The sequence below is a fragment of the Capricornis sumatraensis genome, chromosome 3, assembly GCF_032405125.1.
Source record: "Capricornis sumatraensis isolate serow.1 chromosome 3, serow.2, whole genome shotgun sequence".
In the NCBI taxonomy this organism is placed as follows: domain Eukaryota; kingdom Metazoa; phylum Chordata; class Mammalia; order Artiodactyla; family Bovidae; genus Capricornis; species Capricornis sumatraensis.
In genome coordinates, this window is record NC_091071.1 from 160,632,984 (window position 1) to 160,649,164 (window position 16,181).

The 16,181-nt window shown below is 40.6% G+C and overlaps 1 protein-coding gene across 1 annotated transcript in view; it reads left to right on the forward strand.

The window, feature by feature from the left end:
• The window catches only part of DAW1 (dynein assembly factor with WD repeats 1), a 33,687-nt gene extending 20,838 nt beyond the window's left edge, over window positions 1-12,849 (forward strand). The window contains exons 8-13 of the mRNA XM_068969435.1: window positions 738-844; window positions 2,516-2,618; window positions 3,540-3,654; window positions 8,514-8,590; window positions 10,389-10,551; window positions 12,815-12,849. Coding sequence (XP_068825536.1) covers window positions 738-844; window positions 2,516-2,618; window positions 3,540-3,654; window positions 8,514-8,590; window positions 10,389-10,551; window positions 12,815-12,849 — 600 coding nt within the window. The remainder of the gene's footprint in view (window positions 1-737; window positions 845-2,515; window positions 2,619-3,539; window positions 3,655-8,513; window positions 8,591-10,388; window positions 10,552-12,814) is intronic.
• Window positions 12,850-16,181: the final 3,332 nt, after the last annotated feature.

Consider the following 16,181-nt stretch of genomic DNA (forward strand, 5'->3'; position numbering starts at 1 on the left):
ACTACAGTCCACGGGGTTGCAAACAGCTGGAGATGACTGAGTAAGACTTAAAAAAAAAAAAGAAAATTAGCCCATAAAGCATACAGACCTTTTTAGCATTTCCACAACAGTATGAATGAAGTCCTTTGATTTCCCAACACCTATCCTTTTCTTTTTCTATTTTTTTTTGTAAAACAGCTTCAGTTTAGTTCAGTTCAGCTGTTCAGTCATGTCCGACTCCTTGTGACCCCATGGACTGCAGCACACCAAGCCTCCCTGTCTATCACCAACTCCCGGAATTTACTCAAACCCACGTCTATCGAGTCGTCCCCTTCTCCTCCCGCCTGCAACCTTCCCAGCATCAGGGTCTTTTCAAATGAGTCAGCTCTTCGCATCAGGTGGCCAAAGTATTGGAGTTTCAGCTTCAGCTTCAGTCCTTCCAGTGAATATTCAGAACTGATTTCCTTTAGGATGGACTGGTTGGATCTCCTCAAGTTTTAGTAAATTTACAGAATTGCACAACCATCACCAAGACACTAGCATTCGACCATTTCCGTTACTCCCCACCCCCCACCCCTCAAAAAACCCTTGTGCCCTTGGTTTACAGTCTTTCTCTATTCCCACCCCCAACTGCTAATCTCTCTTCTCCCTGTAGAGGTTTGCCTTTGTGTAGTGCTTTCTTTCAGACTGTTATGTGATCCATGGGTAGAAATTGTTTCATCTATAGGTATGCATGTGGACATCTGCTCTTTTCCTAGGGACACTCAGCTGAAATCATCTCCTTGTCCTTTAACACGTCAGGAAACAGGATCATCACGGGCTCTTTCGATCACACAGTTACAGTGTGGGAGGCTGATACTGGAAGGTACCTTGGATTTTTAAGATTTTTTTTTAAACCTGCATCAGAAGATTAAGAAAATACTTGCTACTGATCAGCTTAATATTAAACCTATTAACTGTGCCTTGGATTTCATAGAAATAGGACACATTGGAAGCAAATCAGTTCATTCTTTAATGATATTTCTTTTTTATTTTAATTTATTTTTAATTGGAGGATAATTGTTTTACAATATTGTGTTGGCCTCTGCCTTACAGCAACATGAATCAGCCATAGGGCTTCCCTGGTGTCTCAGATGGTAAAGAATCTACTGGCAGTACAGGAGACCTGGTTTCTATTCCCGGGTTGGCAAGATCCCCTGGAGAAGGGAATGGCAACCCACTCCAGTATTCTTGCCTGGAGAATTCCATGGACAGAGGAGCCTGGCGGGCTAAAATCCGTGGGGTCGCAAAGAGCCGGATCTGACGGAGCAACTAACACTTTCACTTTCATGCATGTATCTCCTTCCCCTTGAGACTCCCTCCCAACCCCCAGCCCATCCCACTCCTCTAGGTCATCACTGAGGACTGAATTGAGCCCTGTGTGTTAATACAGCAACTTCCCACTGGCTATCTATTTTGCATATGGTAATGTATATATTTCAATGCTACTCTCTTAATTCGGCCCACTCTCTCCTCCTGCTGTGTCCAAAATCTCTTCATTATGTTTGCATCTCTATTCTTGCCCTTCAAATAGATTCACTGATACCATTTTTTAGATTCCACATATATGTGTTAATATATAAAATTTGTTTTTCTCTTTCTGACTTACTTGGTGTATATGCTTCCTCAGAATTCTGAGCAAATAATGGCAAAAAGCAACATAAAGGAGAATGTTAGCAATAGCCTGGTTATATAACTATTATTTATTCTATGTACTGTGTAATCAGATTTCAGTGGCTTGTCTTTAGGGTCAGCGTGGATATCATGAATAAATAAAATCACGGCTAATGATGCAAATTTAATTTAGTCCAATAACTTTAATTTTCTCCCTAATTATTGTTGCTAAGAAGTTAACTAAATTAGCTTATTTGTGTTGTAAAACTCCACTGAGTTTTCAGGGATCCCAATTAAGATGGACGCATTGAGAAGGAAGGGTTCTTAGACAACTGATGGGTAGTTTCTGAACTACAGAGGGGTCCACCCATCTGGTGTAAAATTAGTTCCAGGATTCAGATTATCCATGCCTTTCTGAAGCATCATCTTAAGTAATGTTGTTATTTTGGGTTGTTTAAATTTTAATTATGTGCTTATGTGAGGCGCTCAGTCGTGTCCAAGTCTTTGCAACTCCATGGACTGTGGCCCACCAGGCTCCTCTGTCCATGGGGATTCTCCAGACAAGAACACTGGAGTGGATTGCCATGCCCTTCTCCAGGGGATCTTCCCAACCCAGGGTTCGAACCCAGGTCTCTTGCATTGTGGGCAGATTCTTTACTGTTTGAGTTAGCCAGGAAGCCTGCTTAAGCCTAAAATTTTAAGTATATTTTTGTTAAGATGAAATTAAGAGGCTAGTTGACACTTTTTGAGTTACAGTTAAGCCATCACAGATATTTTGTAAAAACTGAAATTCACCTGTACACTGATGGCTTGACATCTTTCTTTGTCCGCATATCCTGAATGAATGCATCTTTCACCAGTCTGAACCGTTTCCGCCTTGTAGGAAGGTGTATACCTTAATCGGACATTGTGCTGAGATCAGCAGCGCCTTGTTCAACTGGGATTGCTCTCTGATATTAACTGGCTCTATGGACAAAACCTGCAAGGTAAGCTCGAGAAATACCTTTGCTTTATAACTCTTGTGTCTGGGCTTTGTACTATGTCAAGTATTCCTTGCAGCATTAACACATTTTAAAGGTGCTAGAAAATTGAGATCCAAAAATTGGTAATTTTTAAGTTTCAAGTTGATGATCCTCCAAGTTTGAAGGATTTATGATGTAAAATAGCTTTCATGACTCAAATGTATTGAAAGATCTTTTTTTTTGGAGAACATTTGCTTCATAGTGTGTGTTCGTTTCTGCTATACAGCCAAGTGAATCGCGCAGACATACACACATATCCCCTCTTTTTTGGGTTTCCTTCCCATTTAGATCACCACAGAGCACTGAGTAGAGTTCCCTGTGCTGAAATATCTTATTTTATGACGGCACATTATCTTTGTTTAATGTCTCTCTGTTCCTTTATTAAACTTCCATTAGCATAAACTTCAAGAAGTCTCAACATGACGTCTCCCTGCCTTTGTGTTTTTGTTGCTAAGAGCTTATGCTCTAGAACTATTATTAGATATATAGATTGTATATTAAATGTATTATAATATGAGTGTACTTTTTATTTCCTAGCATTGTAGTTTTAGATCAAGCTCTTTATTACTTGATGACCTTCATATGAAAAGAGGTTGCTTCTACTCCATCAGTGAAGCACGCACTTTGAGATTTTTTTTCCTAAAATAGTGACAGATTTGTATTCTGAAGTCTGCCTTTGATCTTCTCTGTGTCAAAAGCATGCCTTGTTATATGGTTGGCTGCAGTCTCTAGTTGTGAATCAAAGAAAATGAACAAAAAGTGAAAATTATACACATGATTTTGGTACAGTTTATTTAATCAGCTGTAAACATGTCATAAAGACTACTGGCCATCTTTGTGTGTTAGAGAGGAAGTCATAGTCTTCATCATTTTTTTAAACTGTAGCTTTGGGATGCTGTAAATGGAAAATGCGTGGCAACATTAACGGGCCATGATGATGAAATACTAGACAGCTGTTTTGATTACGCCGGAAAGCTTATTGCAACTGCTTCAGCCGACGGTAGGTAATCTGCCTGTTCATTTAATTTATGGAGGGATTTATGTTTTGTTTAAGAAACATAGGTGAGTCTGCATCATAAGTCATCTCCTTGATGACCAGCTATGATAGAAACGACATGTGCCTCATCTCTATGATGCCCATGCATGTCACTACACTGTGTCTGTATCATATTCTTGATATCGCATGCGATGCTGTAGAAGGTTTGTATCGCCTCCTTGACAACCACATATGATGTTAGACTGTATCTCTATCATCTTCTTGATAACTATATATATGCATGTACTATGTATATTAGTACACCTCGGGCCATCTCCCTGATGACCACGCGTTATGCTGCCCTGTGTTCTCATCAGCTTGACCATTATCAATGGTGACATAATAAATCTGCATTTTCTCCTTTATGGTCACATGTGCTTCTCTCCCAAGTCTCGCAAATCTTCGTGATGAACTTATATAATGCTGTGCTACCCCTCATCTTCTTGAGTACCACCTATGAGTCTACGCTATGCCTATGCCATCTTACTGATAACCAGTCAGATGCTACCCTGTCTAATCATCTTGACAGCATGTATAGTTTTATTCTTTGTATCATTTTATTGACAATAACAAATGAAGTTATGCTATTTATAGTGAAGTCGCTCAGTCATGTCCGACTCTTTGCAACCCCGTGGACTGTGGCCCACTAGGCTCCTCCGTCCATGGGATTCTCCAGGCAAGAATACTGGAGTGGATTGCCATTTCCTTCTCCAGGGGATCTCCCCTACCCAGGGATTGAACCCAGGTCTTCCGCATTGCAGGCAGACGCTTTAACCTCTGAGCCACCAGGGAAGCCCATATATGCTAATATATACATCATTTTAAAATAATTATGTATGTTGTTATTGTTGGGCCTTCCCTGGTGTCTCAGTGGTAAAGAACCCACCTGCCAATGCAGGAGATGAGGGTTTGATCCCTGGACCAGGAAGATCCTCTAGAGAAGGAAATGGCAACCTACTCCAGTATCTTGCCTGGGAAATCACATGGACAGAGGAGCCAGGTGGGCTACAGTCCAAGGGGTCACAAAAGTGTTGGACAATGAAGTTATGCTATAGCTACGTCCTTTAAAAATAATTGCGTCTGCCACTATGCTGCTGATTGTGCCGTAAGATGTTTGTGTTGTCACCTTGACAACCGTATATGATGCAGTGCTATGTGTGCAAAGTCTGTTTAGCAAGCACGTGTGATGCTATGTTATCTGTTTGATAACTATGTATGATCTTTAAAGTGAGGCTTTTCTCTTTGATAATTCCACATGGTGCATGTCTGTGTGCATGTACTGTCCTCAAAAGCTCAGTGTGATGCTTTACCTTGTTTTATCATTTCCTTCGCAATCATGTGGAGTGCTGCCCTGTTTTGCATCATCTCCTAGACAACTGTGTGTGATGACTCAGTTTGCTTCATATCCAGGAAGGCCATGTATGGTGCTGCAACATATCTGTGTCATCTACTGATAACCACACATGTTGCTATGCTGTATATGTGTTATCTCCATACAGTGCACAGATGACTATACCCTGTGTCTCCATTATCTGCCTGATGGCTTGTATGATGTTCCCCTGTGTCTTTTCATCATCTTGAGAAGCACACATCACGCTATGCTAAAGCTGTGTTATCTCTATGGTAACTACACACTCAATGCACACCGTGTCTGCATCAACGTTCTGACTGCCGTGTATGACCCTACATCGCACTTGAATCGTCTTATTGATGGTCATGGATCATGCTACGCTATGTCTGTCTCATCTCCTCGATTCTAAACTGTATCCTTGTGATCTTATCAGTAATCCACGACACTATGCTGGGTCTAGGCCATCTCCCTGATGAACATGTGTGATGCTGCACTCTATCTGCGTCATCCTTCTGATCACATTTGATCCTAAACTATGTCTGTGCCATGTCCCTCGTGATACCATCATGCCTGATGCCATCCTATGTCCACATCCTCTCTGTGATAACCACAGGTGACTCTGAACCTGTCACCCGCTGTGAGTGCATGCCCTGCTACTCTATGACTGTGTCATTGGCCTGACAATGTGAGCAAACTTTCACTCTGAGTCACCTCTCTGACAGTCATGTATGATGCTACACATATGTTTAATTCCCTTACTGAACATATGTGATTACATCATGCTTGTGTAAATTCCTTAATAGCTTTTTAAGAAATTCTGGCAAAAATCAAATGCTGTTTCTGTTCATTTCTTTGCCTATACTTGCCCCTTGTAACTAGCATACGTTTAAGTAGCTACTTTGTGTTATAATCAGTTGTGGAATTTTGCCTGTGATTCATTTTAATTACAGTCTTTATTACTGTCTCACTCTTCAAAATTATATTTGCAAGCTGTTCTCTTACTCATTAGGACTTTTCAAAGGTGATCCTTTGATCATACACACACGTCTTTTTTGCATCCTGGAATACAAACACCCTAAATCTAGAGAATTTTATTTTTTAAACTAACTACTTATTTTCTCATCTTCTCACAGATCTTGGCTTTTAAAAATCACCCCTTGAAAATAATGAATCTGCCCTTTTCATTTTAAATATCATTCTCATTTATACAAAAGAATCTGTTTATTAAATATATATGGAGTGCCTACTTTGTGCCAGGAATTCTTTAGGAACACAGGATATATCGATGGAAAAAAGAGATGGGCGTCTCTTCCCTCCTAGAGCTATGTTTCGAAGGGGGAGACCACAGACAATAGTATACATGTATCTTATATAGAATATTAGATTATATAGAATGGCAGGAGTTGTCAGTGATATAGGGGAAGAAACAAGCAGGCACAAGTGATCAGGATGCTGAGCGATGGAGGTGAATAAAATACAAGCTCAGTTCTTTTAGTTTTGTCCTTTCTATCAGCTGCTGCTTTCTCTGGCAGTGATTCTGCTCTTTCCTCTCTTCAATAGCATATTACTTCCAAAAAAACATCTTTCTCTTTTGGTTTGTGTCATAAACCTGTTTTCATTCTGTTCCTCCTAAGAAGTCTTAATGTTTAGAGCCATTTTTTATTTACCTTTGGTCTTTGCTCCTCATTCCCCTCTTAAAATTTGATCTCATTCAACAGTTAGTTGTCTGTGCAGCTACAAGTTGTTTCTTTATATTTATTGCCTCTTTCACCTTCACTGGAGTTACTCTCAAGGCTGAATTTTTTTTGACGTCTTATTCATATTTCTATCTTATAAAAATTGCAATTTCAGGCTATATTATTTTTGTGTTTTCTGAAACTTAAAAATACTTTTGCAAAATTTGATGTATTAGTCTATACTGCATATTTTTGTCTTATTCACAAACTCTTAAAACAAGTGGATCACTTTCCTTTAAAGCTTTTGAAATATACAATGAAGTAGCAATATTACATTTTAATCATATTAATTATACTATAGCAATTTTTGTCTACTTCCTCCTGAAGTTGTCAGAGAGGAAAGTTAAAAATTAAGGTATTTTGCTTATCTCTAAATGGAAATTAAGTAAGCAAAATTCCCTATCTTTGTGAGTTTTACCTTGATTTTATACTCTGTGTTGAGACAGCATCCTTCACCTGGCCAGATAAATTTTAATTTTTTTATGGCAGCAATTTCATTACTTCTGTTTTTTCTCCTTCTATGCTTAGGTAATGACTCTATTCCTTAATTCTAAGGAAATGTTATATCTATCCATCCATCCATCCATTCATCCATTTGTCTATCCTTCATCCACCTACCCATCCATCCATCTATCCATCCATCCTTCCTTCCATCCATCCATCTACACATCCATCCATCCATCCATTCATCTACACATCCATCCATCCATCAGTCCATCCATCCTACGTCTATTTATTGAGTGTTTAATATGAGTTTGGCATTTCTAGGCACTGGATATACAGCAGGGAACAAATCATTCTATTTGCCTTTTCTGTTGAAAAGGTTTTCCTAGCACCTATTCTTCATTCTTTGTAAGTAGTGGCTGCTGACCCCTCTCAGAAGGCCTCTTGTGTCTTCTGTAACCTTAGACTCATATTTGGTGTATGATATTAGTCTTGCTATTTATTTCTGTAGGTAATCGGAATCATCAAAACTTGTTGTGATTCTCCATTTTTTCTCTTTAAAATTTGATTCTTTTTGAAAAACACCAATACAGTATACTAACACATATATGTGGAATTTAGAAAGATGGCAATGACGACCCTGTATGCAAGACAGGAAAAAAGACACAGATGTGTATAACGGACTTTTGGACTCAGAGGGAGAGGGAGAGGGTGGGATGATTTGGGAGAATGGCATTGTAACATGTATACTATCATGTAAGAATCGAATCGCCAGTCTATGTCTGATGCAGGATACAGCATGCTTGGGGCTGGTGCATGGTGATGACCCAGAGAGATGTTATGGGGAGGGAGGTGGGACGGGGATTCATGCTTGGGAACGCATGTACACCCGTGGTGGATTCATGTCAATGTATGGCAAAACCAATATAGTATTGTAAAGTAATATAAAGTAAAAATAAAAATTAAAAAAAATAAAACTAAAAAAAAAAACCTAAAAAAAAAAAATTTGATTCTTTTTGATTTCCTGTCCTTGCACCTCCATCTATCTTGGAACCTAGTGTCTCTTCTAATAAGCTGGGGCTAGATAGATGCTTCTTTCCCCCATTCTTCTCCTGTAGTGGGATCAGCTTGCATTTATAGTATAAAGTGTCTGGCTCTCACCACAGGCAAGAAGACAAACTTAGCACAGAGCTTATGTGTCAGAGGGATAGATATTTAGATAATTCAAGTCATGTGGTTCAAAGTCCTGCATTTCTGATGAATTTATATATATCTCCACTCCTTTCAAAAAGGAACAGCAAGAATTTTCAGTGCAGCCACAAGAAAATGTGTTACCAAATTGGAAGGCCATGAAGGAGAAATTTCAAAGGTGAGTTTCTTTTCTCATTTGGAGCAATTTATTTATTTTCAAAAATAAGCATCAGGCTTAACACAAATCGGTCTATTGTCACTGATAGTACTGAGGTTTTGCCCAGTTATCTTATTCTTTGTAGAAATCAGTTACCTGAAGAGTAACTTTTCAAATGTGTCCTCAAACTCAGTGTAATAAAATGATTTCTAAAACTTTTGATAAAGTATAAGACAGCATTCTCCTCAGCCATGAATAAAGTTTCAGTTAGCAAAGCATACTTATTAAAGCTATTAAGAAGCTAGTAAAGTGCTTTTCCTGGTTCTAGTAAACACACCTCTTTTATATTATGCAAAAGAACAGGCTGCACAGCAAATGTCAAGTGTCCTGTAGATCACATGCCATTGAGGACTTATTGCCTAGAAATATTCACTGCTTAAAAAAGTTAAAAATGACCTATCTTGAAACCTGAAAGCTGTAGTTTAGGATTTCATATGAACTCCTCCCAAAAGCTTATCCATGCAGTACGGCCATCTAGTCAGTGATCTGAGGTTTAGAGGTGGCTACAGAAAATTGTAGAGAAGGCTGGGACCAGTGACTCTCACCCCCAGCTCAGCCCCATTCCTTGGTCTCGTGCCTAAGATGAGATTTTTCATTCTTTTTAGTGTATCAGCTCGATGGATTCATGTCTCTGCAGGCTCCCCTGCTATTGGTGGCCCTTGCCCTCCTGCCATCAGGGTTGGTCTCTTAGACATTGCAGAGCACATCCTCTGCGTTAGGCTGGGAGGCCCGGGAGATTGGTAGTACGAGGGATGAGGGATGTGGCCATGGGATACAGGCCACAAAGAGAGACTGAGCTGTGTTTCTGAGTGTCTGGTGTGGCACACTCAACAAACACACATGTTTTTGTGTGTGTATGAGTAGAAAGAGTTCTCAGACTCTACATTATTGCATTTTATGCTTGTTAACTGATATATTCCCTATTGAATTGCCATCCAGTAATGGCATTTCTATGGGGTGCCAAGCTAAAGTATTCTTTCATTCATTTTGAGAGCTCCCACTATGCTAGGTATCATGCTGGGCCCTGGTGACACTGTGATGAAAAAGCCATAATCTTGGGGCTTGCCCTCATCAAACCTATTGTCACAGAGGAAGTGACCCACATCACCATCTTCTGATGATTTAGAAAAGGTTATAAACACGACCTCTAGAGGAACTGAGGACTGACACTTTTCTTTGCTGCTCACATACCATGTGACAATGCCTGGCCTATTGGGGCTCTCAAGCTCACATGAATGGAAACTGCTGCACGTTAAGTAGCAACACAGACAGTCCTCTCCTGTGGACCCTGACATTCTGTGCCATAGACTGAAGGACCATCCTTACGCTCGTGATGACAGAAAGTTGGTCTGTAGAGGTGACACCGAGGTTTGGGTGTGAAGATGCCTGACTTGTGTTCTCATCCACACCAGGGCTCTGCCTCTTGGTCTGAGTGGAGAGATTGGTGTCAACAGCCTTTGCTCCTGAAATGAAAAGAAGCTGGGTGGGGAACACTCAAAGTATAAGGGAGCTTTATCCTTAGATTTGTATGTGAGGGGTAGGCAATTAGACATCATTGTCTAGATTTTAATTTTCATGTATTAGTCTCTGCAGTCTTTTTCCTACCCTGAAGGAACTGTTCTAGGTAAGAATAAGTACCAGGCTGGGAAGGTGAACGGGTAACTTTGTGATGTCTGCTTTTTACTGATGAAAAATATACTGGGAATCAAATTACACCAACCTGTGATCACTTCCCCGCCAACCCCTTGCTTGCTTGTAGATTTCTTTCAACCCGCAAGGCAACCGCCTTCTCACTGGGAGCTCTGACAAAACAGCTAGAATCTGGGATGCTCAGACTGGTCAGTGCCTCCAGGTTCTTGAGGGACACATGGATGAGATCTTCTCCTGTGCTTTCAACTATAAAGGCGACATAATCATTACAGGTAGGGGAGAAATAAACCCCACCAACTCAGCTTTCCTTTCAAATTGGTTATTAGAGTTTCTGAGCTGAATACCAAAAGGAGCCCACTCCTATCCCCACCCTTTTTGCAGGGTTCCTAGCTCACCTGGGGCCATTATTTAGGTTTAGCTGCTTTGCAGGACCACAGGAATAGGCTCTGCCACCATAAGGCTTTGTGAATCCTGAATTTCAATTGCCCCAGACAGGGTAAGAGTTTAGTAGCCTGCCTTACTGTTGACTACATACCCCCAGGCATCATCCATCCAGTGGTTAATATTCAGTTGATGGCAGTGTCTTAGTAACTAAAACAAGTTAGGACCTGAATTCTCCAGAGTGAGATTTACAGCCTATTAGAGATTTATTCTTTGAGCAAAACTGTTTTCTCCTTGGATGTCCCCTTGTAACCCGTTAATATATGGGGAAAAGAGCACACATTGAACATTTTTTTTCAACCATTAACAATTTATTGTGAGTGAATTATATCAGCAATGTTTCATAAGAACTGGATTAAGAGCAGGTTAGCTGAGGCTGTAGAAAAGGGAGAAAATGCCAAGAATATGGCATAACGTGAGTAGGTGCCTCTGGAGGAAACCCTGGCAAGGAGCAGGGTGCTAAATGATAGTGTGGGGTGGGGATACCCACAGGGGAATGAGTCTGCTTAATTCTCAATGATTCTTATTGTACTGAGAAAATTTTTAAATTGCTTTACTGGTCTAAGGAGTTTAATGTTGCATATGCAAACTTGGCTTCATATGTTGGCTGATTTCATTTTAATCAGACAACTTCAAAGGTACTGAGAATAATCTCTGCCTTTGCCCTGAAATTCCAGTCCTTTCTACTTAATAATGGATGATTTCTAAAATCACAGATTACTTTCTTTGGGCCTATGTTTTGTAAGTGTGACTATAATGTAGGTATTCCTAAGACAATACCATAGTAAATAGCATCAAATCCTTTCTCTTGATGATGAAGGATGTGAGTGGTTGTGACGGAGAACACTGGAGTTGGGGCTGCTTTGTCAGAGGACCAACCTGTCCTAGTCCACCCTGTTTGTGTTAAGCCGGGCCAGCCCTGCAATACCTCTTTCCTCATCCACAGAAGGCCCTGGCGTATTTAGGGAAGGAATATTAGTTGTTTGTACCTTGTTTTAATGCTGGCCTTCAAAAGCCTGAGCTCTTTTAAGATATTATTAGTGTATTTCGTATTTCCCAAAACAAACTCCTGGAGATAATGAAGGACAAAGAAGCCTGGCATACTATAATCAATGGGGTTGCAAAGAGTTAGACACGACTTAGTGACTGAATAATACCAAAAATAAATACATAAATAAAAGCACCAATATGCTAAATACTGGTCCCCTCAATGATAGCGTTTATGAGAATGGGAAGTGACATGTCTTCCTTGCCATCAGCAGAGCACTTTAAATATGAATCTGCCCTGTTTTCCTGATGGACCCTGGTGTGGTTAACTGCATGCATTTTCAGTGGACTGCCTGAGGGCTTAGAATCACAAAATGGAAGCAGACTGTCCGGAGTGGTCAGGACACTTTCAAGAATATGAGATACCTTTGGGGACAAGGTGCAGTTTGCACAGGCTTTTGCAGCCCCACACTGCTTGTACTGATGATACATGCCTGGCACCTGAGGTGGAAAAAACCAGCAGAGCCCAGCAGTGCTTCTTACTGGGGCTGCCATTCCCAGGGCCCGAATGTGGATGGGGTCCCTCGGGGAGGAGTGTATCAAGGCTGCTTTGGAAGAGTGTCTATCGCTGTCCCGAGGAGTGCAGGAGTTTCACATTTTGACTGATGAGGAGAAAAATCCACTGTAATTTTGAAACAGTCCAAAGTGGAATGCGCTGCTTCCTCATAAACTGATCACTCAAACCTGGAGATGTTCAAAGCCATCATATTTGCCACTTGGTGGCGATGCATGAAGCGGGACGGGGATAAGCAGAGGGGTGGGTGATGTGGCTGCATTCTCAGGCCCTCTCTAATCCTAAAACACCATGAATCTTACGTAGGGAAGTAGAATGTGAACTTGCCCAGTTTATGACCAACGGGCAAGACAAGCAAACAGATCCCCTCTGCCCAGACACCGGAACTGCTAACGGGCTCTGAGCTGGACACCCAGGGGCTAGCATATTGAGCACATTGATCATCCACAACGACCCAGAAAATGTCAACCTGCAAACACAGAGTTAAATGAGTAAAACAAAGAAAAATAACTTTGCGAAATTTGTTTTATTAGGCAGTAAGGATAATACCTGTAGGATATGGCGGTGATTGAAGAGAATCAGTCAACAAAGAAACTTTCCAGCCATGGTGATCAAAAGCTGGAGCGTCACAGCCAGCCAGCAAGCTGTTTTGATATTTCAAATGTTTTCTCTTTGTCCACAAGTCAACCATTTGTATCCTGTCCTTAGTTTCACAGATATGACCATTAAAGTTGATGAAGATATAATTCCTTGATGTCTGATAGAGATGATAGGAGTGAGCATACTGCTTGGCAATTGGTTGTTTCAATTTTCTTTTATTTCTTGATAGCATCTCCATACTGACAAATGAAACCAGAATGATTTAACAATGTGTCTCCTACATTCTACTTCGCAGGCTATTATAATTTCTGTTGAATAAAGTTTCTGGAGAAAATTTCTGTGAATTTGCATGTCTGTATGATGTATGCTTTCTTTCTTATGATGAGAACTTTAATGACGTACTCTTTCAGCAGCTTTCAAATATGCGGTACAGATTTATTAACTATAGGAACCATGATGTACACGACACCCCCATGACTTACTTATTTTATAACTGGAATTTTGTACCTTTTGATCCCCTTCACCCATTTTTGCCTCAGTTCTCTGTATAAGTTCAGTGTTTTTTCGTTTGTTTTAAATTCCACATATAAGTAAGATCACATGACATTTATCTGTCAGACTTATTTCATTTTAGTCTTATGCCCTCAAGGTTCATCTGTGTTGTGGCAAATGAAAAGATTTTTCTTTTTTATGGCTGTATAGTGTTCCACTGTGTGTGTGTGTCTGTGTGTTTGTGTGTATGTGTGTGTGTGTGTGTGTGTGTGCATGTGCACACACGCACGCATTTTCTTTATCCATTTTTCCATCTTGGCTATTGTAAATAATGTTGCAGGGAACATAGGGATGGATATATCTTTTTCAGTTAGGGTTTTTGTTTTTTTCAAATATATAATCAGAAGTGGAATTGCTGGATTATATTATATTTTTAATTTTTGTGAGAACCTTCCATGCTACTTTCTGTATTGGCTATACCAATTTACATTCAAGCATTTTTTAAGAGGATATGTAAGTTTGGGATTTGATTAGAAGTTTTAATATTTATTTAGCTATTTTATTTTTTTCAACTCAGAAAGAAAGAGGCACATAGGAATAGAAGTTTTATCTTCCTTCCCTCATATTCAAGAATACACCTACTCCTCCTTCCTCCAGAGAAAAGGTTGAGAAAGGGCACTGAATAAATTATAGGGGAATATAGAAAAACATATAGGGAAAATAAAATGGATCTCACTTAGTAGCAAATGTATTCAGATTTCATAGTAGACTGGACTGTAAAAAATGCAGACATATTTTTCTCTGAGGAGAAGTTAAATAGAATATAAATTCAGACCACTGAACTTAACAATCTGGTTGTTAAACAATTGAGGTACCAGAGGAATCATCAAACACTAACCTGACTGATGCTGAAATACTAGACAATGTTTTTAAAAAGACTTTTCTATGTAAAAGTGCCAGAATGCATTTAAAAAATTAATGTTCAAAGATAAAGCACAAGATTTATCTTCACAACTGTTATCTGTTACAATGCAGATAGCAGTCCTGATTTTACACTGAGAAAGGTATATCACAGTGAAGTTAAGTGATTTACTAAAGACATCAAATATTGGGTAGTGAAGTGGGATTTAGAGCCCAGGGATTACACTCCATTATATTATGTTCTCTGACACTCCCTGGTGGTCAGGAAAGCCTTCCCTGATGGTTCAGATGGTAAAGAATCTGCCTGCAATGAAGGAGATAGGAGATGCAGGTTTGATCCCTGGGTCAGGAAGATCCCATGAAGGGGATCGCAGCACACTCCAGTATTCTTGCCTGGAGAATTACATGGACAGAGGAGCCTGGCAGGCTACAGACGATCGGGTCACAAAGAATCAGGCAGGACTGAGTGACTAACACTTTCACTTTCATATATTATGTTCTTAAGTGAAAAAGTCTTAATTATGGCCAAATGGTATCAGATGTACCAGTAGGAAGGTTTGGGGTGAGAATTACCTCTCAAATCATCTGTGGATTCCTCAAGAAGAAAAAAATAAAACTTTGGCTTCCCTGGTGGCTCAGAGGTTAAAGCATCTGCCTCCAATGCGGGAGACCTGGGTTCGACCCCTGGGTTGGGAAGATCCCCTGGAGAAGGAAATGGCAACCCACTCCAATATTCTTGCCTGGAGAATCCCATGGACAGAGGAGCCTGGTAGGCTACAGTCCACGGGGTCACAAAGAGTCTGACACAACTGAGCGAGTTCACCTCTTAGTGCTGGAAAAGAGTAAATAAGTTTAGAGATGGAGCAGCCAAGGAGAGCTTGAATTAGAGAAAACCAGGCCAAAATTTGGGCTTCCCTTGTGGCTCAGCTGGTAAAGAATCCACCTGCAATGCAGGAGACCTGGGTTTGATCCCTGGGTTGGGAAGATCCCCTGGAGTGGGAAAGGCTACCCACTCCAGTATTCCAGCCTAGAAAGTTCCATGGACTGTATAGTCTATGGGGTTGCAAAGAGTTGGACATAACTCAGTGACTTTCGCTTTCAGGCCAAAATTTAGCTGCTGCTTTGAAAATTCTAAAGAATCAGTGGACCTTGATTTTTCCTTCTAACCCTTTGATAGCTTTGGGAAGGTGGTGATAAACAATATTTTATGCCATATCAGTAAACAAAGGATATCATAGTCATCAGCAATTGCAGCCATAGCCAATTGTAAGCTGGGGGACCTAAGGTCACTCAGCAAGGAGAAGAATAGCTGCTATTTAGTAGTCATCAGACTGTAGCCACTCTCTGAGGTGAGCCCTGAAGAAACTCTGGATGTAAGAACACAGGATACTGGCCCCAGATACCTGAGGTGCATATCAAAAGAATGATTTCAGTGAGTCCAGACTCTTGCATCTCCCCATGAGTAGAAAAGTGATACATTCCTTGAGGCTTTTCAGTTCAGTTCAGTTCAGTTCAGTCGCTCAGTCATGTCCGACTCTTTGCAACCCCATGAATCGCAGCACGCCAGGCCTCCCTGTCCATCACCATCTCCCGGAGTTCACTCAGACTCACGTCCATCGAGTCAGTGATGCCATCCAGCCATCTCATCCTCTGTAGTCCCCTTCTCCTCCTACCTTCAATCCCTCCCAGCATCAAAGCCTTTTCCAATGAGTCAACTCTTCGCATGAGGTGGCCAAAGTACTGGAGCTTCAGCCTTAGCATCATTCCTTCCAAAGAAATCCCAGGGCTGATCTCCTTCAGAATGGACTGGTTGGATCTCCTTGCAGTCCAAGGGACTCTCAAGAGTCTTCTCCAACACCACAGTTCAAAAGCATCAATTCTTCAGCA